Genomic DNA, 24,118 nt, shown 5'->3' with positions numbered 1-24,118 from the left:
AAGACATAATTTGAAAAGTCTAGAAGATGACAACTATGGATATAATCATAAGCCTGACATATATGGACTTAAAGAAAACACCAACGTTTATATACAGCAGCATCTCCACTGGGGAAGAAGAGGCACGTCAGCCACCCAGCTCAGTGCCTGAGATTTCAGTGACAGGACACAGAAGAGCACAGGGAGAGGTGAGGAGGACCATCCGCCAGGAGAGAAGGGGGAGATCACATAGGTTAATGGTGAAGTAGCATTTTTTTCTTCATCTTTTCAATATGACTCAATCTTCTCCCCTCTCTTTCTAACTTTCTTCTATTCTCCCCCCATCTCCTTACTCCTTGTCTCCAATGTCACATTTCTGTTTCTCCATTTCGGTCTCTGCTCTTCTTAAACAGGTCTCATCACTACTGTGACTTCTATCTAGTTGTTCACAGGGTGGCCCACATTTATTGCTGCCTCATCTGACTGGGGGCCTGTCTAGGATCATCCGGTTGGACAGGGGCACAGAAGAGATTAGAAGATGAACGGGTAACTTGAGGATGGGCCAGTCAGACAGCAACCCTTCTTTCTAACGCTCTGAGTCCACCTGGCTAAGGTCACTTAAGAAACCTCTGTTCCAATGGATTTATTTATTCATCAATATTAAAACTGTGTAGGTCAACTTATTGGTAGATAATTCTTCTGCAAAGAAGTCTGGGAAAACAGTGGTTTATGGGAATAAAGTCCGCCCTTTATCGAGCTCTCCTACAGTGTGCAGTCCAGATACTGTAGGATCACACTTAATCTTCCTGACCTCACAAGGTGCTTCATTGTGCCAAGTCCAACACACTTAGAGGCATATTGGAAGGTGGAGGTTCTAAGGAAAAATAAAACAACAAAAAACTTGATTCTGGCCTTAAATGACAAGACCGTAAGAACAAAACCCAAATCCCTGGCAAGTGGTTACCCCTGAGACAAGGAACTGTCAGGTGGGAGATGAGAAGAAGACCTTCCTTTTTCATTTTGTACCTATCTATGTTGTTTTAATTTTCTAGCCTTTAAAATATGTCAGCACAGATAGGGGAAGATTACGGTCTCATTTAAAATTTTCTTCTTTGTATTACTGTCATTAAAAAAAAAAACCAGTAACAAATGTTACATGCAAAATTTTAAGAGCTTGTAAAAACTGTACCCAAGTATGACAGTCTGAGTTATCTTTAACACTGCAGTTTGAGGGAGTTTTCAAAACCCTAAGTATGAATTTCACTCAGTCAACAATTCAACAGATATCTGTTATGTTCTAAAGTGTAAGGTACTGACCTATCTTTAAGGTGTTTGCAATCTTATTTCCCTGCTATGTGAAAGAACTTTCTCTTAAATCTACACCACGGGCCCTCATGCATTGCTGGTGAGCATGTAAAAGGGTGTAGCTGCTTTGGAAAAGTTTGCCAGTTCCTCAAAAAGTTAAACATAGAGTTACCATATGACCCAGCAATCCCATTTCTAGGTATATGCTCAAGAGAAATGAAAACATCTGCCCATACAAAGACTTGCACACAAATATTCATTGCAGCATTATTCATCATAATCAACAAGTGGAGACAACCTAAATGTTCACGAACAAGTGAACAGACAGACAAAATGTGGTCTATCCGCAAAAAAACAACCCTCAGAATAGGAGAAAATATTTGCAGATGAAGCAACTGACAAAGGATTAATCTCCAAAATTTACAAGCAGCTCATGCAGCTTCATATCAAAACAACAAACAACACAATCCAAAAATGGGCAGAAGACCTAAACAGACATTTCTCCAGAGAAGATATACAGATTGCCAACAAACACATAAAAGGATGCTCAACATCACTAATCATTAGAGAAATGCAAATCAAAACTACAATGAGATATCATCTCACACTGGTCAGAATGGCCATCATCAAAAAATCTACAAACAATAAATGCTGGAGAGGGTGTGGAGAAAAGGGAACCCTCTTGCACTGTTGGTGGGAATGTGAATTGGTACAGCCACTATGGAGAACAGTATGGAGGTTTCTTAAAAAACTACAAATAGAACTACCATACGACGCAGCAATCCCACTACCGGGCATATACCCTGAGAAAACCATAATTCAAAGAGTCATGTACCAAAATGTTCATTGCAGCTCTATTTACAATAGCCAGGACATGGAAGCAACCTAAGTGTTCATCAACAGATGAATGGATAAAGAAGATGTGGCACATATATACAATGGAATATTACTCAGCCATAAAAAGGAATGAAATTCAGTTATTTGTAGAGATGTGGATGGACCTAGAGTCTGTCATACAGAGTGAAGTAAGTCAGAAAGAGAAAAACCAATACCGTATGCTAACACATATATACGAAATCTCAAAAAAAAAAAAAAAAAGGTCATGAAGAACCTACGGGCAAGACGGGAATAAAGACACAGACCTACTAGAGAATGGACTTGAGGATACGGGGAGGGGGAAGGGTAAGCTGTGACAAAGTGAGAGAGTGGCATGGACTTATATATACTACCAAATGTAAAATAGATAGCTAGTGGGAAGCAGCTGCATAGCATAGGGAGATCAGCTAGGTGGTTTGTGAGCACATAGAGGGGTGGGATAGGGAGGGTGGGAGGGAGGGAAACGCAAGAGGGAAGAGATACGGGGATATATGTATATGTATAACTGATTCACTTTGTTATAAACAGAAACTAACACACCATCGTAAAGCAATTATACGCCAATAAAGATGTTAAAAAAATAAATAAATAAAAAATAAACCTATGGGAATAAAAAAAAGTGGTCTATCCTTATAGTGGAATACTATTCAGCAATGAAAAGGAATGAACCACTGGTATATGCTACTTCATGGATGAACCTCAAAAACATGATGGTAAGTGAAAGAAGACAGATACAAGAGACTGCATATTATATATGATTCCATTTATATGACATGCCCAGAAAAGAGAAATTTACAGAGATAGAAAACAGATTAGTGACTACCTGGGGCTGGGGTAGGGGGTGAATTTTGACTCTTTTGTTTAAGTACATTTTATGTCATACTAATGGGAATTAGTATAAACGGGCCCAAGGGATCGTAATGGAGAGAGGATGTGAAAATGTTCTAAAACTGGGTATGGTGATGCTGCACCACTCAGTAATGTTACTCAAAGTCATTGAATTGTACACTTGAAATGGGTAAATTTTATGATATGTAAAATATGTCTCAATATGCCTGTTAAAAATAATCTGCCTCTTGGGACATCATGTCCCATCATGAATGTGGGAACCTCTGACACACGTGGAATGACCAACGAGAACATATCAACTAGTTTACCTTAGGGAATGGAGTTTAAGTTGGTTCTGCTTCTCTCCTAAGGGTATATGATCAAGTTTAAGAGCATGGATAAAAACACGCTCTTTTCTTTAAGAAGGAAGAACAGTCATTCAGGTGGCTGTGGAGGAGTCTGTCTCCAGGACCTGTGCTTTATGCCACTTGGAAATGTGTGAAATGCCTAAAGCTGGGCATTTAAAGAACTAGAAAGATGTTGAAGGGGAGGTCTACTGAAGTTCAGCAAATGGAAACAACTCAGCAGTTTAAAGTTGAGGAGCCATGAAAGAAAACCCAGCGCCAGGATGTAGGATGTAGAAATCAATGGATCAGAGATAAAAGCACTGGACAACAGATGTGAGAACACCAAATCAGTAAGCAACATTTAAATAAGCTGGTAGGTCACTAAAGAGTTATGGCATGAGATCCTTTCAGCATAAACTAAAAACCAAGATGCCATGTTGGATTCATGGAAATGCTCAGCGGCTGTCAAAGTGCCCTGTAGGTGTAGCTGATGCAACAGAGGCTCACTTAATAGGACACTGGTGCCTGCGACTGTTAAGAGTTACTAGGCCTTTTGAATTTTGACTATTTTGTTTAATTATACTTTCTTTTTTTTGTTTTTTAAATTAATTTTTATTCGAGTATGGTTGCTTTACAATGTTGCGTTAGCCTCCACTGCACAACAAAATGAATCAGCCATACACATACAGATATCCCCTCCCTCCTGGACTTCCCTCCCATTTAGGTTACCACAGTCCCAGACCTTCAACAGTGAGGACCACCACAGCTATGGCTTATGGAGCGCTGACCATGTCAGGCACTAGGTGAAGTGAATTTCTGACATTTCGCATTGAAACTTCAAGGCAAGCCTAATCAAAACATCTGGCTTAATTAAATTTAGTTATTTATTTATTTCTTGGCTGCGCTGCACAGCTTGCAGGATGTTAGTTCCACGACCAGGGACTGAACCTGCGCCCTCGGTAGAGAAAGCATGGAGTCCCAACCACTGGATGGCCAGGGAGTTCCCACAGCTGACTTTATTATTCTTTACAGATAATGAAGCTTGGAGGTGCTAAGCAATTCACCAGGGTCAAACTTCTAGGAGATAGGAAAGTCAGACTTCAGATCCTAGTTTCCTAGAGCCAGCATTCTTAACCTCTTTCTGTACTGCCTTGACAAATCAGCAATTTCCAATGATATTAACATTGAGCCATGGAGCTGATTTGGTTCATTAAATTTCTTTTCAAAACATTTAAAACCAGAACACTATTTTTCTCCATCCTTTCAAACTCCTCGATTGTTTTACCTTAATATAATTTTAATATTTTCTAATGCTGTAATTTTTTCTTCTTATCCCAAAGTTTGTATTAAAAAGTATGCTGGTTGGGGGCTTCCCTGGTGGCGCAGTGGTTGAGAGTTCGCCTGCCGATGCAGGGGACACGGGTTCATGCCCGGATCCGGGAAGATCCCACATGCCGTGGAGCGGCTGGGCCCGTGAGCCATGGCCGCTGAGCCTGCGCGTCCGGAGCCTGTGCTCCGCAACGGGAGAGGCCACAACAGTGAGAGGCCCGCGTACCGCCAAAAAAAAAAAAAAGTATGCTGGGTAATCTGTCAGAGTTGGTGAGCTGGAAATTAGAATTAAAGAAGAAAAATAATATACAAACAGACATATGGAAAGATATATAATATATAGATAATTTACAGAGATTTTTCTTGCTAAATAGTCACTTTCAATGTTTGGACTTCAGCAAGCACTAAGAAGTCGAGCTATACTCAATAATTATTCATCTTTGCTCCTCTTGCTTCCAATGCAAGATCAGTCCCCAACTGCAACTCTTATTCTGTTTGTCAAGTACCCACAATATGCACAAGACTAAGGTAATTTATTTTTGCTTGAATTCACTCTTTAAAGTCAAAATATGTGCCCCAAATCATTATTATTTCTTGATAATCCCAGAGAACTTCCTTTTAAGGTAAACTGCTTATATTGCATACATCCACCCTCTCTTTCTCCACACATATGAAATTGAACAAATTTCTAGAATTCTTACATCCCAAATTATTAAATTTTTAAAATTCAAACTGCATTACAAGTGTATGTGGCATGTGATATAATTCATTATTCGAAATATGAATCAACTGCCCAGAAGTATTATCAGTATTAGTTTTAGATACTTTTTGAAATTCATTAAAAGTAACGAGGCCATTACTAAATGAGATCCGCCAGAGACTTTAAGAAATAAAAGTGTATCTAACAAAATGTGTGTCAAAAAAGTTAGGCTATGTTAGAAATATCTATGCAACGTGAACACAAAATTAAGAATGAAAAAGATAAAGTAGGGAAAAACTAGGATCTCGAAAGGAAATATGCAGCTAGAACTACCAATTCTTGGTTAAAAAAAAGGGGGGGCTGTTATTTTTAAATTGAATATGTATTTTGGTGGTGAGTAAATGGGCAGTCTCACTTCCAGCACAAAGATGAATAAATAAGTCACAGTTCTTGTGCAAGTAAATGTACCTAAAAATTCTACTGCTACTTACACCACCATGAGTAAACTTTAAAGTAAACATCAAAGATTCTTGTGATACAATAAAAAAAAAATTCTACTGCTACTGACAGATAATTTGATTTGAGAGTATAACTTCCCCTGAGGTCGTCAAACTGAAAGTCAGCTGTAAGCATATTATATACCTTAATCAGTGGGGGATGGGATCCCAGCCTCCACAGCTCACCAACACATAGTTATTGAAAGTGATTATTTGCTGAGTCCTTTGAGAAATTCAATAAGAAAAAACGTGATTGGAGTTTGCAATCTATTTGGGGACAGTTAACTAATGTACACTGGACTACTGTGTGAGTATATGTTAATAACTTAGAGCAGTATTTCGTACACACTAAACGTTACATAAACATTAACTGTTAATACATAGTAATAGTAGTAGCGGTGAACTTCTCTGGGCTGACCACATACATACAGGGTGAGCACTGGTAAGAAAGAGGAGAGTATGGCTAGTGATTAGGAGAGGCTTTAAATGAAGGAAAGCTCAAGTTGATTTACAGAAGTATCTTAAGAGAGACAAGAGAGGGCACTGCTTGAGCAAAGTAATAGAGAGCTGAGGAGGGAAGAATGAGGGAATCTGATTCAGTACTACGTTTGGCACACATGTTCCTTATTCTTCTGCATTATCGCCTCTGAATTACAGTGCTGCTAGCGTGGCTGGCTACAGAGGCTGTGCAAGCTGACCAGGATTAGGAAATGAGGTTGAAATGGTCTATGTGTGTCCAGCTCATTACGGGTCTTAGATTCTTGGCAGAGGAGGCTGTTTTTGAAGAGTAGGTTACGGAGGGCCATCATAGATTCTAGAGCATAGGAGGAGGGATAAAGATTCAAGGTCAAGCTCTAGAGTTAGGAGTCCTGGACTTGAATTTGAGCTGTTCTCTTATTAACTGTGTCTCTGCCTGGCTAGTTACTTAACCTCTCAGAATCAGTGTTCTTACTTGTAAAATGGAGATAACGATAGTATCGACTGGATTCTGTATGACAATGAATAAGTGTTGAGCATACAGCCTGTCACACAGCAAGCATTCTCCATAATTGGCAGCCATTATTAATTAAGAGGCTAAGGTCCTAGGTGATGAGGCCCATGTGGGTGAAGTTACAGAAGCAGAGAATGGGGAGGAGCAAGCCGTTCTAACACTCTTGAAGAAAATGTCCCTTGGGACACTTAGCCTTCAACAACTTTGAGCTTAGTGATGATTAATCTAAGATGAAATTCAAAACAGACAAGTTAGACTGGGTTTCCAAGCATAAAAATTTTGCTACTCAACATGATTTCAAATATGGAATTATCACACCAATATATCACTGTGAAAATGTATCTACCTGTGTCTTTAAATTACTTTTATTCTGTTACCAGAGCAGGAGTTTAAGAGCTCAGAAAAAAAGAGGGTCTAAAATCTTAGATTGAATCAGAAGTGACTTTAGTAGGCCTGGGAATTAACACTTTGCGGGGGAAAAACCAAAGACTCAATAAACCAAAGACTGCCAAATGGGTACATATCCTAACTGTGGAGAAGATTCAGTTATAGGCCAAACTTTTTATAATATCTTGTTTGTGTATTTAATGTGGCAATGGCCACCATCGTCCCTTGAAGTACTGTAACATACATACATGGCTCCCCTCAACAGTGCTCTTGGAGTTACAGAAAGACGGATACCAAATCACATTCATTCTTGTATTGCCCACCATTATTGATCAAATAGTAGGTATTCCCATTTGTAGAACTGAAATGAATTTGTGAAACTGAATGTTCCAAATGAAGGGCTGGCTGTTCGGGGCCTTGAGCTTCAAGGTGGTTGTGTATCTTCTACATAATTATGTTCTCAACATCTAAAGAATTTTAATTTAACAAAATTAGTCTAATGCTATGGCAGATGTTTTCAATCAATCAGAATGCTCTCCTTGACTGAATATCTTGAGGACTGGGAGGGAATGTGAAGATTTAAAACTTAACAGCTGTTGGGTGGGCTTGAATCATTCTGCTTTGTGTAGCTGAAAATAATAAATAGTGCCTCTGGATGAGTTCTGATCCAGGAGTTTAGAGTCCTGGGTTCCAGTCCTGCCAGTGCCACTTACCACTCCTGTCACCTCAAACATCTATGAAATGGTGACCAGACTAGCCACAACACCTCTTCTTCAGGGAGGTAAAGTTTATAAAAGAATGGTTAAGGAAATACATGTCATTTGCTGGTTCATCTTTTTCTTGGTCTTGAATTATTAGTATAAAGTAAGGATGTTATTTCTGGGTAAGGAAACAAGAACATTTTGTGAGAGTTATACCTAGAGCAATTTTTCCTCAATCACCTTTTTTCAGTCAGTAAAGTGCAAAGAACATGAGCTGAAGTAGCCAAGGAAAGCAGACACTTGAAGAGAATATGACCAAAGCCTTTGAAACCACAATTCAAAGCAGCTAATAAAAGCTATTCTTTTTCTAAAAGGTCGGCCCAAACTTCAATAAATGGGTGGAATATGCTTTACCAACACAAGTCTTTATGTGCAACCAGGCTGTGTTCCTAAAAATGAGTAAATGCTGAAATAATGAATGATGAGGACTGAATTTTTTAAATCTTTTTTGGGGATTGAATCTTTACTATTAAAAAAGTCTGTCATCTTTTTTATACTAGTAGCAATAAAGCATTTTAGATACCCAACAGCTTGGTACCATAAAAATTAAAATTGGGCTTATTTAGATATTTACCTTAGTCTCACTTAATGTTATAGTGACACAGAAAATGACCAAACACTTAAAGATTCTTTTCTTTTTTAAAAGAAAAGTTTGGGAATAACAATCACATAAATAACCATACTTCTGGATTTTAAAAAGTACGTAAGATAAATAAATTTCATTACAGGAAGCTAATCCTTGTGATCAAATATTTGAGTTTTCAGCTTCTTAAACCAGAAGAGTTTATAGGTCAAACAATGTGCAAATCCTATTACGCACGTGAATCTTTTGGGAGGATAGTCACAACCCAATATCTGATGTTTTATGTTCACTATGCTCCCTCACCCCACTCCCACACCCTCCCTCAAAAAAAAAAAAGCGTATAACAAGTTTGTGTTAAGTACTCAACAAAGGCAGGCAGTCTTTGAGGGGGAAAGATAAAGCGTATTTCATATTTTCCACTACTTTTCCTCTCTCGTGAGGGGAAACAGTGAAGGGGATGGGGGGAAAAAAACACCCTCACGCTCCGAATCGAACGACAAAATACGCATCTTTGTGAAGCTAGTGACCAGACGACATCTACGGGACAGCTGCATCTTCACACAAGTCATTAAGATGTAAGACAGTTAGAATAAATGTTAAGCGCTGCTTCTTGATGTGGCTTGGAGCTCTGAAGAGTCGCCCCAGACCTCCCTTGGGATTTATAAAACACCAGTCGTGCTCTCGGCTCAAATAATTCCCATCCCCACCGGACTGCAAGCTGCAGTGCGTTTCTGAAACGCTGCCGTGCCTTTTCTCTACTACAGAATCGGGGGCAAAAAAGAGACCGGGCGCCACAGGAAGAGTTCAAGCCACAGTTCTGTCCACGTTAAAAGTTCCAGAAAACCGTTCCCATTCCCAACTCTTCCCTGGCAGAGAAGTTCGGGCAGCGCGCGTTCTACCGCCGCGGCTGGGATCCAGCGGAGGGTACTTACTGGGCTGAGCCAATTTTGCTCTCTCTCTTCCCGAGCACTTTGGCAGGCTTTGTGTCGTCCACATCTTGCTGTAGTTCAGTCATCAGGGCCGCGTCTGGAGGGCACCTTCAGACAGTCTCCTCCTCCCGCTTCCCCCACTCCCACCGTCCGGGGCGCAGGCCCAGCGAACCCGCCGCGCCCTCCCTTGCGCCCTGGGCCGCTCGGCGCATCCGGGCCGGCCCTGCCGGGGGCCGCCAACCTGGACACGTTCGAGCCGGCGCGATTGGTCCGAGCTGGCGGGGCAGAGCTGGGAGGGAGGGAAGGGGAGGGTCGAAGCGAAGTGACAACCTCTTTCTCCAACCCAGGAGGCGGAGGAAGAGAAAAAGGAAACCTGTTGAACTAGTCTTGCGGGCAGAGGAAGCTAATTGGCCAAGCAGGTGAAACATATGCCTAATCCGGCGCCGTATAAGTAGCCTCCTGGTAAACTGGGCTTTTTTTCTACCCCGACTGTAAATATGGGGTATGAAAAATGGGCGGCCGGCTGCAGATGCTGGAAACGGCAGGACTGAGTGATGCTCTCTCTCGCACAGATGCGCTTTGTGGTCTGGCCTGTGCCCCAGCCTAAATTATTCAAGCAGGGTGTAGTCTCTTTGAGGACTGCCTGTCAGAGCTTAAACAATACGTCGGTTCAGTGACTGAGGCAATAAGAGGTAGTTCCTGGTTGACCCTTCCTAGTTGGTAGGGGAGGAGGGGAGCGTGGAGAAGCAGCCATCAAAACCTCACCAGCAACTTGCTTGCTACGCGCCCAACCAATAAAATGAAGCCACTTCTTCCTGCCTTGCTGGTTCTGTCACGTTTTGTGTTTGAAGCATCCACGGACTCATTTAAGGAACTTTGAGACCTGCCATGTTCTAGCCATTATTCTAAACACCCATTTAGTAGAGTGGGGAAGGAGAAGAAACTTCCCTCTGCCCTTCTAGATTCTTCTGGCTGGTCTAAGGGTTACCTTGACGTGAGATAGATTAATAGGAGAAAATCAAAGTTAATTACCTGCGTCCAGGGGGCTCCCTAAGAAAATGAGGCCCAAGGACAAGTTAGGCAATCGAGGCTTATGTGCCACCTGAGAGAAGAGAATGGGGCAGGGGTTTGGGACTTCATAGCGTTGACTGAAAAAAAAACCAAAATTGCACAACCTAAAAGTTGAGAATTATGTTTTATTTGGCGGACTTGCTGAGTACTTAAGTCCAGAAGACAGCCTTTTGGAGAGCTCTGAGGGATTGCCTGGAAGAGGTAAGAGAGGAGCCAGGACATATACGAGTTTTGGCAACAAAAACCGGGTAGTCAAAAGATTACTGTTAATTAAAGAAAAACCAGACATCTCAAGTTAATGAATTTAGCACTCTTCTATGTATGGGGAGATGCAAGAGTCTGGGCTTATTGAAATCATTCCTTTGATATGCACCTTAACTGTCTGGGGCCAGTGTCCTGCTTTTTTTCCATCCTGAATCCCCTCAGGGTGCACAGTTGTGGATGGCTCCATTGTTTGAGGGAAAGAAGGCAATTCACAGGAAGATGAAAATGAGCAAATGGGTGGCAAAAACTGTTTGCTGGGTCATACAGAAACAATGGAACACAGAGAGGAATTTCAACAAGCAGACTTTGCTAGGTTCCTCCCTGTCTACACACCTAGTTCATATTATACTGTAGTAATCTACGGTGACAGCTCCCTTCCTGGAACAGGTCTTCTATCTAAATTTTTTTAGGCAGTTAGGAGAAAGTTCAAAGATTCTTCCCCAATCTTTTGGGCCTTGCTTCTTTTTAGCTTGAAATAATCTGCGTGCCAAAGGGATGCATTTTGGGGTGGCCAGCTTTGCTCCCCTGCAATAGCAAATAACGTATGTGTTGGTAGATTTGTAATTTGCTACAGAGTAGTTGAGACTAAAGAATAACTAATACAAAACCTTATTGTTGGAGGCCTAACTTTATGGCTGGGATAAAATTACTAACATTACGCTCCGGGGCTGCCTTCGGATTTTCTTCTAAAATTAATTTTAGATTTAAGAATAATTACAGGGCTTCCCTGGTGACGCAGTGGTTGAGAGTCCGCCTGCCAATGCGGGGGACACGGGTTCGTGCCCCGATCTGGGCGGATCCCGCGTGCCGTGGAGCGGCTGGGCCCGTGAGCATGGCCGCTGGGCCTGCGCGTCCGGAGCCTGTGAAGTAGTCAATAGCCCTTTCCTAGTGGGGAGGAACTAGAAAGGAGCTAGTACACAACGTTATTTTTCTTAGTGGCATTTGCTTGAGTTTAAAAGACATTGTCAAACAGCTTCCTAATTTGTTTATTCTTTGGGCTATTCTACAGTAAAATGGAATGCAGTATTTAAAAGGCAGCAGCAGTAAAATGATAGGGAAACTTCATTGTCATGTGATAAAATAGAGACATAAGATTATGTCTAAAATACATTTTGGGGGACTCTTTGATTTGGCACCAATAAAAAATCCTACCCTCTATTTTTCTTCCTCCAAGCCTCTGGGAACATAATTTCTTGTTTCTGACATCAAAGTTCTAGCCAATGCTTCTTCCAGTTATCGAAGCAGTTCTAGTAGAAAATGCCTAACCCACAACCTTTCAGGAGGTAGGGGCTTCTATCCAACAGCTTAGAGTACTGTGAACAGAGAATGTTGCCTGACATTCCAGTTAACAAAGTATGTTGCCTGCCATCCCTGTTCTGTAAGGATCAAGCCATTAGCCACTGCAGGTACCCACTTATGGTGTGCCCTATGGGGAATTCAGGATGGAGAAAACCAGGAAGCTATCTGTGCTTTGGATACTGGCCCTAGATACTAGATAGTTAAGATGTGTGTCTAAGGAATAATTTCAGTAAACCCCGAATCTTGTAACTCCCCATACATAGAAAAACACTAAAATCATTAACTTGAGATATCTGTTTGTGATTAGCAGTAATCTTTTGATGTTCGACTACATGTTGTTTTGGGGGTTTTTTTCCCAGCAAAAAAACTTGTATATATCCTGGCTCTTCTGTTATCTCTTTGGAGCAGTTCCTCATTGTTATCTGAGAGACTGTCTCCTGGACCATAGTCCTCAGTAAGATCCTCGAATAAAACTCAACTTGAAACTTTTAGGTTGTGTAGTTTTTCTTTGGTCAACAATATTGATCAGATTGCGATCTCTTCTTAACATTGATCAGAAACACTGTGCCTCTGTCCATAGTTTTGGGGCAGAGTTCAAATATGAGTTTGGAGATTTGAGTGGCTTTTTGGTTGCAATGTATGGTCAAGAAGTTACCTAATTTATAACACAGGGCGGGGTATGTGTTTATTAGCCAATATAAGTACATGTAAAGTGTCATTACATGCCTGTAATTTTATGTATATTGTCTGATGACATATGTTTTAGAAAATGTTGATGCTCTTACCAAGATGAAACCTGGAAGTGCTGTAATAAGTTAACTACACAAAATATTTAATATACATCATAAGTCATAGAATCCAGGAACACTCTTCAGACCATTCCTGTTTTCAGTTTAAGGTTACTATGCAGAGGAGAAAATGGGGAAAAAGTGAGAGAGTTCAGAAGAGAGCTATACATGGAACTTCCCTGGTGACCCAGTGGTTAAGAATCCACCTGCCAGTGTAGGGGACACGGGTTCGAGACCTGGTCCAGGAAGATCCCGCATGCCGCAGAGCAACTAAGCCCATGTGCCACAACTACTGAGCCTGAGCTCTAGAGACTGCAAGCCACAACTACTGAAGCCCACGCACCTAGAGCCCAAGCTCAGCAACAAGAGAAGCCACTGCAATGAGAAGCCTGCACACTGCAACGAGGAGTAGTCCCTGCTCGCTGCAACTAGAGAAAGCCCGCACACAGCAACGAATACCTAACGACGATGATGCAATACAGCCAAAAATAAATAAATAAATAAATAAATTTTTAAAAATAAAAAATTTAAAAAAAAGAAGAGAGCTGTACAGTGACACTGAAGAACTTAATTATAAGACATTTTTTAAAAGTTGTAGAAATGAAAGTTGAGAAGCATTATATGCAGGGGAACTTTATTGAGTGATTTCTGTCAAATATGAGGGAAAATTTCCAAATGAATACAGCCATTAAACATTGGAATGGGAAACTCTAGTAGGCTATCTCCTACTATATCTCCTACTATAGAGGCCTTTGAAAATAAAATCTTAAAAAATCAAATAGAATGGTTTTAAACCAGTATTTCCCAAGCCAAGTTATACTGCAGATGGGGAAATTTGAAATACTCTATTTCTCTCTCTAGGGATGAAGCAAGAACTAAGTTTAGCACCTGTGTTGAGAGGAAGAGGCAAGATCGTAAGGGCTTACTGCTCTAGGGGCAGATGGTAGTTGGGAAAAACTAGTATAAATCTGATTTTGTGAGAAAGCAGAAGCAATAAAAAACTCTTCCAAGTCAATACTCTGTTTTTAAATTAAAATAAATGACACCATATAAACAATAAATTAAAATCTACACTGAAGTTTTAAAATAGATGTCTATTTTCTGTGTGGTAAATGTTACAGATCACAACAGTGTGAAGTGGGGAGGCCTCTGAGACCAGCCAGGATAGTGGTTTTCACACCAGATTCTGGGGTGACTGGTGAGGGGATGGGCCACCATTTGAGCTTAGGTCTTCTGACGGCAGTCCCCACCTCTAACCACTACTCCAATATACAGCCTGTCCTGCTTCAGTCAGAACTCTTCCACTTGTATCTCTCTCATTTATTTCTGTTCTGTATTAGTTTCAGTTTGAGGGAAGGGGTTGTCTGCCACACATCCAACAGAATTAAAATATCAAATCCCTGCCATCATTTTTCTGAGCCCAAGCTTCAGAGAGTTTAGCGACTTGGCCAAAATTACAGTGGTCCCAGGAGGATGAAGACCCAGCTTTTCTGACTCCCAGTGGGTGCTTATAAAGGGTAGTAGGAAAGTGAACAGTGAAAACAAAGCTTATTAATGGCAGAGACATGTGCCTTAGAGGAGAGTGTGTGTGAGGGGGGCAAAGCCCAAGGATCCTTAGACATATGTAGTATTTGTGGAGAAAGAAATGTTTGAATCTAGAACTACCTTTGGCGGCTGCATTTTGCAGTTATCTATTGCTGCGAAACTAACCACCTCAAATCTTGGCGGCTTAAAACAATGATGTATTATTTTCTCTTATGGTACAGTGGATGGATGGGGCCCAGCTGGATAGTTCTCATTTGGGGGCTCTCATGCAGATGCAGTCAGAGGGCCCCCAAGGTTGGGGGGGGGCAATTCCCCCAAGGGCAATTATTTGAATGCTCTTCTGAGCTGGATGTGCACCCTCATATCTGATGCTTCAGCTGAGATGGCTGGAACAGCTGGGGACTATCTGAGCATTTTAGTCTCTCTGCATGGCCCCCCACATGGCTAGCTTGGGCTTCCTTACAGCATGGCAGTCCCAGTATAGTTGGACTTTTTAACTTGGTGATTGGCTTCCTCCAGAGCATATGTTCCATGATATCAAGATGGAATCTGCAAGGCTTCCTATGAGATAGCCTAGGACATCTGGCGTCTTCACCTCTGCTGCATTCTGTTGGTCACAGGCGAGCCACAGGGCCAGCTCAGGTTCAAGGCAAAAGAACTACCCAAGGTGTGAATACCAGGAGTGCAGCTCACTGTGGGCCATTTTTGGAGACCAGCTACCACAGTGCAGATAAGAGATTAGGTCCTCTGACTCCAGACACTTCATCACTGGGCATGTGAGTAAGTGGGCATTTCTAATAGCATTGTTCTAAACATGTGAGATATAGAAATGGACAAAACAAGCAAAAACCCATACTACGGTGGCTCTTACATGCTACTTTTTTATCAAAAATAAAAAAGTAACACATAAATAACACAGTTTCAACAGATAAGAGATATAAAGAAAATAAAATAGAACATCAGGGAGAGTGAGGGAGGTCTGTTTTACATAGGATGATCAGGGAAGCCTCTTTGACAGGTGACATCTCAGCTGAGACTTGAAGGAGGGGAAGGAGGAAGCCATGTGAAGTCTGGGAGCAAAGCTTGCCAGCCACAGCGAAGGGCATGGGGAAAGACCTCCAGGCAGGGCTGAGCTTGGCGTATGCTAGGGAACAGCAAGAAGGCCACTGTTCTACACCGTGCCTGGCGTATAAGGAGGGAAGAGAAGGTTGCGGGGAATGGTCTCAGAGAGACACTATCTCCTCTGCCCATTTGTTTATTATCTGTCCTCTCCTACAAGAATGGAATCTTCTCAAAAATAAAGGACTTGTCTGTTGTGTTAGCCACTGTATACACAGCGCCTGTTTCATGTTAGATGCTCAATAAATATGTGTTGAATGAATGAATGAATCGTTGGGTGATTGTTTCCAACCAGAGGTTCTCAACCATACTCATCTGGAACTCTAGCTGACCTGAGATGTTGATTTGAATAATATTGGTCTTTTTTTTTTTTTTTCAATTATCACGGGGAAAAAAAGAGTGCATGAAAAAGAAATATAACTTAAATCTCTCCTGAGCCCTCCTTCCCCGTTTAGAAAGGAAAACCTTTGGCCTGTGCTACTTCTCACTTGTCTGCTAGTTGAGTGCAAGTGCTTCAAACAGGTCAGAGAGGTCCCATGACTCCCAGATGGTCTAGCTCCAGAGCAAGTCCAAGAATTACTGTTTATAACCCACAGGCAACACTTTAAAGTTATGGAATCGCTCATATTTTCTTAGAGAAACATCCATACAGCTACTTCCTTTCCCTGTTTTGGGAACTAATGGCCATGCTGTCGATATGAGGACTGGCCTTTCTCTTTCCTTGCACCCTGGTTTGGCATGTTCTGTTTTCCTCCCTGTGAAATGTTTTGACAAGGCAGTCCATGCAGGGCCATCAGCACATCGTTTTGAAGCAGGTAATATTGAATTATTGTTAAAGTAGTTTCTGCAAGTTACATTTTTCTTTATGGCACCAATATTGCACACTTTTAATTGCTTTTCATTCTTTTTGCACATACTTTCATATTTTCTGACAATTCCTATTAGCATTTTGTTATCTTCCAATCTGTTCTCGATGTAGCACCATTCATTTCAAAAATTTATCCAACAAATAACCTGGCAAAGAAGGAACATGAGAGAAGGAACCAACAAATACCGCAGGCAAATAAGAAAGTTTTTCTATTTCTCTCAAATAGCTACATATTCACTTTGCTTTTATTTTGTGGCTGAACCTTATAAATAGACCCTACATTTGAGGCAAATTGTGCAGTCTGTCCTCCCTCCCTCCCTCCCTTCCTTCCTTTCCTCCAATCAGCACTTTTTGGATGCCTTTTATGTGCTAGGCTATATTCTGGGTGGTGGAGATATAAAAATAAATAAGCACCTGCTTGCTATAAGTGAGTTTGCAGTCCAATGGGAGAGTTCAATACACAGATATTTACAAAACATACATACACAGAACCTTAGTCAAAAACTGCTACCTTCATATGTCACAACCAGACACTTGGACCAAGTGACATCATTCTGTAAAATGGTGAGAGGGGCGGGAGATGGCCCTCTGATTCTTCAGGTTCTACTGTTTTGGGTCACACATGAGCCGCCCCCTCCCCCGCCCCTCCCCCCAGACATCTGCACAACTTATTGAAAAGGCCCTAGACTGGAAGTCAGGAGGACTGGGCTCTAGTCCAAGCACTTTGCTTGGTGCCAGAATATGAATCTATTCATGAAACACGGCATTGAAGTAACAGAACGCTGGCCTCAAGGGAAGGACCCTAAACCTCACGGTTATAGCTACATCACTTTCTGCCTTACACAGACTAACTGTAAGAACCAGGGGGAAAACAAAACAAAACATCTTTTACACAGAAATGTTGCATTTACCAATTGCAAAACGACAATTTTAAATAAATTTCATGAGGAGAGAGTAATTATGCAAATCTATTCCTTTGGGAACCTAAGGCCTTGACCTCCTTCCTGTAGGGCTTTGTTCTTCTTTGCATTCATTTCTACTTTTAAAAGCATACCAGATGAAAACAGAATGTTTCCCTGTGTGTTAGGATCACAGGCTAATTAAAATCAGAATCTAATTATTATTTTTAGTAGTAGTCAGCAAAATGAAAAGTTCATCCTTCCTCCATATCAAAAAGTATATAAGTTCTTTAATAAGACACATAATAGAGGGAGATTCAGACATTGGAAATGCTTGGTGCTATAGAGTCCCAATCTCCCAGATTTCAAAAAAATAATTGTATAAATTTGTAGTAGACACTGCAAAGAAACAGGAGATGAGAGCTGGTGGGAATGGTCTTGGTTCCTAGCTTCTCAGTTGTCCACCACCCCATCCCCTGCACCAGGTGGTCCTACAGTATTTGCTTTTCTGCTATTGGCATCCAAGGGCTTTCCTGTGGTATCCTGTCAGTAAACAAATCCCCTTGTTTGAGCTAGCTGAGTGAGTTTATCTGGCAATTAAAGAGCCCTGGGAGGAGTAGAGGAGTCCGGCTTCAGACTGATCTTGGAGTCCTAATATGCATCATACTACCTCGGAAGAATGACTTAATCTCCTCTAAGCCTCAATTTCCCCATCTGTGGGAAAAGAATGGGAATAGCAGTAGTATCTATCTTATAGGACCACTGGGGAGTTTAAAGAGAAAATATATATAAAGGAATTAGTACACTATGCAGGTACATAGTAAGCACTCAAGTCGTATAAACTACTAATTATCATTATTACTTTATTACTGACCAGGATAATATTTTAACAAATTGAGGGTATTGCCCTCCCTTAGTTCATCAGCCCTCAGTATGTAAAGACAGTGTGTATAGTATTATTACATGCTAGACAGATTTACAAAAGCTAAAGATGTACCTTCTCTTCCTCTGAGTCCTCAGCCCTCTTCAGGTTGATTTCCTTATGTCAGAAGCTGAGGCTACAACCTTATATCAGTGGCACTGATATGTTTAACTTGCTGGAGCTCAGCTACAGTCTCTCATGTGTCCTTGGGGTTTTTTTTCTCTCTCAGATGTCTTTGCCACTGTAAAAGCTTTAGCTTAACCATTAAAGGAGACAATGGAATTGAGAGTTAATCAATATGAACTCTTATGGACTGGAGGCTTGTGATAGCTAAGGTGACTGACTGCATGTCCTGGTTTGCTTGGGTCAGTCCTGATTTAGTCCTGCAGTTCTGGCATAATTATGATAGTGCCCCTTTCACTCTCCAAAGGTGTCCCTGTTTGGATAATTTATTGATAGCCAGTGCACAGTACTGGCCAGAGTGAAATATCATGTTAGTTCAGTTGTTGGGCTAGGCATCTAATGAACCGGACTCTTGGATCTGATTGGCTGCTCAGTACAGTACCCTCTGTCACTCACTGTACTCCCAAATTTATTAAATGACCTGAAAGTTACCGAATGCTGGGGTGAAAATCAATGTATGCAAGAATGTCAAATGACCACAGTTACTTGAAAAATAACTCAAAGCTCGTGCTCCATTGGTGTCAAATCAGGGGCCTGCGCAGAGTTGATAGCTTCATGACCCAACCAAGAGTTTAGGTCTAAGTGACTCCCTGTTATTACTTATCTTGGCTTCGCTAACCACAAGGCAGAATTTTTGCTTAGACCTAACTGAGTCAACACTTATGTTGATACTGAGGTGGTAAACATTCTGATTTAATTCTCCAGATGCTTTCTTTAATCATTTTGCTCTAGAAGAAAGAAATGGGTCATATGACTCTTCTACAGTAAGAATTTGAAGGCTGCTGCTTCTCTTAAGCTGCAGGCTATGGTTTTCAGTTTACCACCTAGTGAGCTAATTCCTCAGATCCTTGGGTACCTAATGGTTAGTAAACCGCCAATGTAAACTTTGTAAAGAAAAACCCTAGCACATACCAGAAAACAAAAAAAAATCAGGTTTAGGATTCCTTTACTTTTTTATTTATCATTTTCTATTTTTGTTACCTGCTTTATTTAAAATGTGGATAGTGGTTACCTTGCGGGTATGGACGAAGAAGGGGGTAGACGACTTTCAAGGGCGCTAGAAATGTTCTATATGTTGATCTGGGTAGTGGTTATGTGGGCGTATGCATATGTAAAAGTTCTTGAGTGTACGCATTTTAATGTATTTGAGTTAAACCTCAATTAAAAGAAGTAAAAAGAAAAGCCTCAAATCTTTTTAGCCAGAGCTGGTTAAAAAAAAAAAAGTATTCTGGTTAATAAAATAACAGAAAGAAGAAACGAAACACCTACTTACCTAAAGATTTTATCTCTTTTTTTTCTCTTGTATATCAATATGATCTTTGTCTCTTTACTTCTTTCTATGGATATATATCTTATTATCTCTGTCTTTGATAATTAAACTGCAAATTATGGCAAAAGAGTTTTTGAATAAGACTTTTTCTTCCTACTTCCAGTCACATGTTTATTTCAGTATGTGACTTTACAAAGTTTTAAACTCTTTTAACTATGCACTTTTTGCATAACCCATGAAATAGCTACCAAAAGCGTCCTAAGCAATACCAGTCACAGCTTAGGAATAGTATGTAGCCTCACCTCTTAATTTCCAGTTTATCATGTGATTGTTTAATAACTTAGTTGAGTTATATAATCAAAAGGATCAAGAGAAGCAAATGGCATTTACTATAAAATAAATGCTCTGCAAATTAGAACAGATATTTTAGAAAATATTTGCTACCCTCAAATATCCTCTTTTGTTTTGCTATCTACCCCCAAATGGTACTCTACTAATGTGTAGCCAGCATACAATGATCTAAGATTTAGGTAAGTTCAAGGACTGAGATTATATTCAGTTAAAGAAAAAGTAAGGGGGAAGGAGAGGCTACAATTAATCGAGTGCCTCCTATGTGCCATACACTGTGCCTAGCATAGACTAGTTAGTCTTTACAACAACCCCATGAGGATTTTCTTATTGCATCAATGAAGAAACTACGGTTCAGAAAAAGTAAACAACTTTACAAAGATCGCACAGCTAATAATTCAGGTGCGTTGATTTCTGAAGCTTGCTCTTTTTGTGCTATTTCTGGTGATGCCACAAGAGGCGAATTCTGAAGTGATTAAAAGATTCCAAGGGCCTTTGAGATAATCTCATCAGTCCCACTTGTTGGGAGGTAAGAAACTGGGTCTAGGGAGGTTATATTGTGTCCATCTGGGCAACACACAGCTCAATTTCCTCCTGGAAGCTCCCTTCACTTCTCTCCTCACCTCCCCACCTCATCCTGCCCCACTAACCTACCATAGTCAGAATTAAAACCCTTTGTATATATTTTGTGGTATGCAAGGGTGAGTGGCTTCTGGAGGCTGGATTTAAATCCCTGATCTACTATTTATGAGCTGTGTGACCTTGAGTAAGTTACTCAACCTCTCTGAGCTTCAGTTTCCTCATAGTGAAAAAGAAGAGAATAATAGTGCCTGTCTCATAGAGTGGGTGTGATAATTAAATGAATTAAAACATGAATAGCCCTTCCCCCCATCAACCCATGTTGGACATGTGCAGTGAGCAAGCAATTTTATTATAAGACATTGAAATTTTGTTGTTATTCATTGCCACAGTACAACCTAGCTCACATGTTTCAGGATACCTCTGGTCAGGCTCTATATACAAGACCTTTCTTCAAGACCATGCATACATTCACTAACAGTGGAAAAAAACAGGTAGATTGATATTTATGGTATGTTTCATCTGCTTGATTTACAAGTGGAACAATTTATTGACATGTGGTTAAAACATTCATTGCATTAGATCATACTTTCCCTTTCTCTTTCCCTTTAGAAGACTACTAGTGATAGACATTATAGAAATTTAAGGGCCCTGGAGATACAGAATCAGTCTCTATCAGAAAAACAAACTAACAAACAAAAAAGCCATGGATAGCCCTTTAGAATGGGGTGTGGCATGTAATAAGTGTCTCATGAATGTTAGCGATTAGTTCTTGTTATTATGCTGCATAATACTTTTATCTTGATTTATTGTTACATGTATACAGGCTCGTCTTTCCAGTGGGATTGAGATGGTGTCTGGCACATCTTGGTAATTCTCCCCTCAGTGCCAAGATCAGTGTTTAACAATTCTAGACATGGAACAAATGCCCCTTGGATTGATTTCATTTACCTAGCTGATGACTTTGCAAATTTTCCACATTTTCCAAATTTCACCAGTTAGCGACTCCGTCAAGTGCAGAATCCAAGCCTCCCAAACATTATTCTGCTACACTTGACAATCCTGATTATTGATTTCCCAGCTGGCATTTATCCCCGGGGTTCTTCATTGCTTTTGGAAATCTAAAAGTACAGGGGTAGTTGCATACGCCCATGATTCAATTCAGGAATTAGTTATTTCTTTGTTATTCCTTTAGGGGATTAACATCAAGCATGGACTGCCTTTCTAGCCTTGCTATTATGTGGTTAATGCAAACTGGGCTAATGTAACAAGCAAGTAAATCCTAACGTGCTTTCTACCGGCAGCTTCCCATTTCCATCGCACTGTTTCTTCAACTCCCCCTTCGAGCTGCCAGGAGGAAAAGTAAGGCCTTTTTCTCTTTTTGCTTCCCGTCACATTCTGCTCTCTATCAAATATTCCCACCACAGAGAAGTCCAAGGCTTCTTTTCCTTGAGTTGTATCGAGACTGTGGAATCCTGAAATTTCCCGATTTCAGGGAAGGTCACTATTGTTTTTTGATTTACAGTCAGAAAATTTTACCTCTGCATTTCAGTAGCACGAGACTATTGTTTTCCAAAGTATGATATGTGGAACGTCATGACAAGCTTTCTAAAAATGTGGACTGCCACAATCGGACATTAGCATTCCATCCTCTTCTGGCAGAGTAGTGGATGTTTTTTTTTTAAATGACAAATTCAGCGCTATTGTTTTAAGATTCAAATATTGTTCAGCATCTCTGAGTTTTGGAAAAATAATGCTGTTATTCTACTGTGAATTTCATAAGTTGTTCCCTTCCAGATAGCCACTTCCTTATTAGCAGAACCAGGGGGATGAATATATTTAGAAAGCCTCCCTGACCTTTGCGAAGGTTTGGAGACTTTTGAGTCATTCAATGTGAATCTTTTGGTGTGTCAAACTCGACATCAGGAAATATGAAGCTGCTTTTAAATAAGATAAAACTCATCATGCAAATGCTCTGATGTATAAAATTACAAGAGAAATGTAACTTTATGGAATATTAATTTTACATTAAGATGAGTTTACTTCTAGAAGAGAGAATAGGCAAAACATTCTCTGATGTAAATTGTACCAAGGTTTTCTTAGGTCAGTCTCCCAAGGCAATAGAAATAAAAACAAAAATAAACAAATGGGACCTGATCAGACTTACAAGTTTTTGCACTGCAAAGGAAACCATAAAAAAAAAAAATGAAAAGACAACTTACGGAATGGGAGAAAATATTTGCAAATGATGCAACTGACAAGAGCTTAATCTCTAAAATATACAACAGCTCATACAACTTAACAACAACAAAAACAACCCCATCAAAAAATGGGCAGAAGACCTTAATAGACATTTCTCCAAAGAAGGCTTACAGATGGTCAGTAGGCACATGAAGAGATGCTCAACATCGTTAATCATTAGAGAAATGCAAATCAAAACTACAGTGAGGTACCACCTCGCACCAGACAGAATGGCCATCATCAAAAAGTCTACAAACAATAAATGCAGGAGAGGGTGTGGAGAAAAGGGAACGCTCTTGCACTGCTGATGGGAATGTAAATTGGTGCAGCCACTGTGGAAAAGAGTATGGAGGTTCCTCAGAAAACTAAAACTAGAATTACCACATGCTCCAGCAATCTCACTCCTGGTCATATACCTGGACAAAACTGTAATTCAAAAAGATACATGCACCCCCTCTGTTCATAGCAGCACTGTTTGCAATAGCCAAAACATGGAAAAAACCTAAATGTCCATTGAAAGATGAATGGATAAAGTAGATTTGGTACATGTATACAATGGAATACTACTCAGCCATAAAAAAGAATGAAATAATGCCATTTGTAGCAACATGGATGCAACTAGAGATGATCATACTAACTGAAGTAAGTCAAAAAGAGAAAGACAAACATCATATAATATTACTTATATATAGCATTTAAAATATGGCACAAATGAACCTATCTACAAAACAGAAACAGAATCACAGACATAGAGATCAGACTTCTGGTTGCCAGAGGGGGATGGGGGGAGGGAGAGGGATGGACTGGGAGTCTGGGGTTGGTAGATGAAAACTATTACATTTAGAATGGATAAACAACAAGGTCCTACTATATAGCACAGGGAACTATATCCAATCTCCTGGGATAAACCATAATGGAAAAGAATATAAAAAAAAGAATGTATGCATGTGTATAGCTGAGTCACTTCACTGTACAGCAGAGATTGGCACAATATTGTAAATCAACTATACTTCAATTTAAAAAAAAAAAAAGATGAGTTTACTTTAGTCCGTATTGTATATTTTTTCCTGCTGTCTCTCCCCCTAGGGTCTAAACTGTGTGAAGACTGGTTCGCTGTCTCTTGTTGAGCCCTTTAGGTATTCCTAGTACCTATGATTAGTGCTCAGTAACTATTTCTTGAACAATAAATGATGACAACTAGAAAAACACT

General features: G+C 40.4%; 1 protein-coding gene across 5 annotated transcripts in view; it reads right to left on the bottom strand.

The window, feature by feature from the left end:
• GRAMD2B (GRAM domain containing 2B) overlaps window positions 1-9,800 on the bottom strand; it is a 67,701-nt gene extending 57,901 nt beyond the window's left edge. Inside the window, exon 1 of one of the 5 annotated variants that reach the window (XM_067731600.1) lies at window positions 9,516-9,800. In XM_067731600.1, the coding sequence (XP_067587701.1) occupies window positions 9,516-9,598 (83 nt within the window). In that variant the 5' untranslated portion in view covers window positions 9,599-9,800. The remainder of the gene's footprint in view (window positions 1-9,515) is intronic. The other 4 variants (XM_067731598.1, XM_067731596.1, XM_067731601.1 and 1 more) reach the window with 4 other exon arrangements.
• Window positions 9,801-24,118: the final 14,318 nt, after the last annotated feature.

The sequence above is a fragment of the Pseudorca crassidens genome, chromosome 3 (assembly GCF_039906515.1).
Source record: "Pseudorca crassidens isolate mPseCra1 chromosome 3, mPseCra1.hap1, whole genome shotgun sequence".
NCBI classification, from domain to species: Eukaryota; Metazoa; Chordata; class Mammalia; order Artiodactyla; family Delphinidae; genus Pseudorca; species Pseudorca crassidens.
This window is presented reverse-complemented; position numbering and strand designations above follow the sequence as displayed.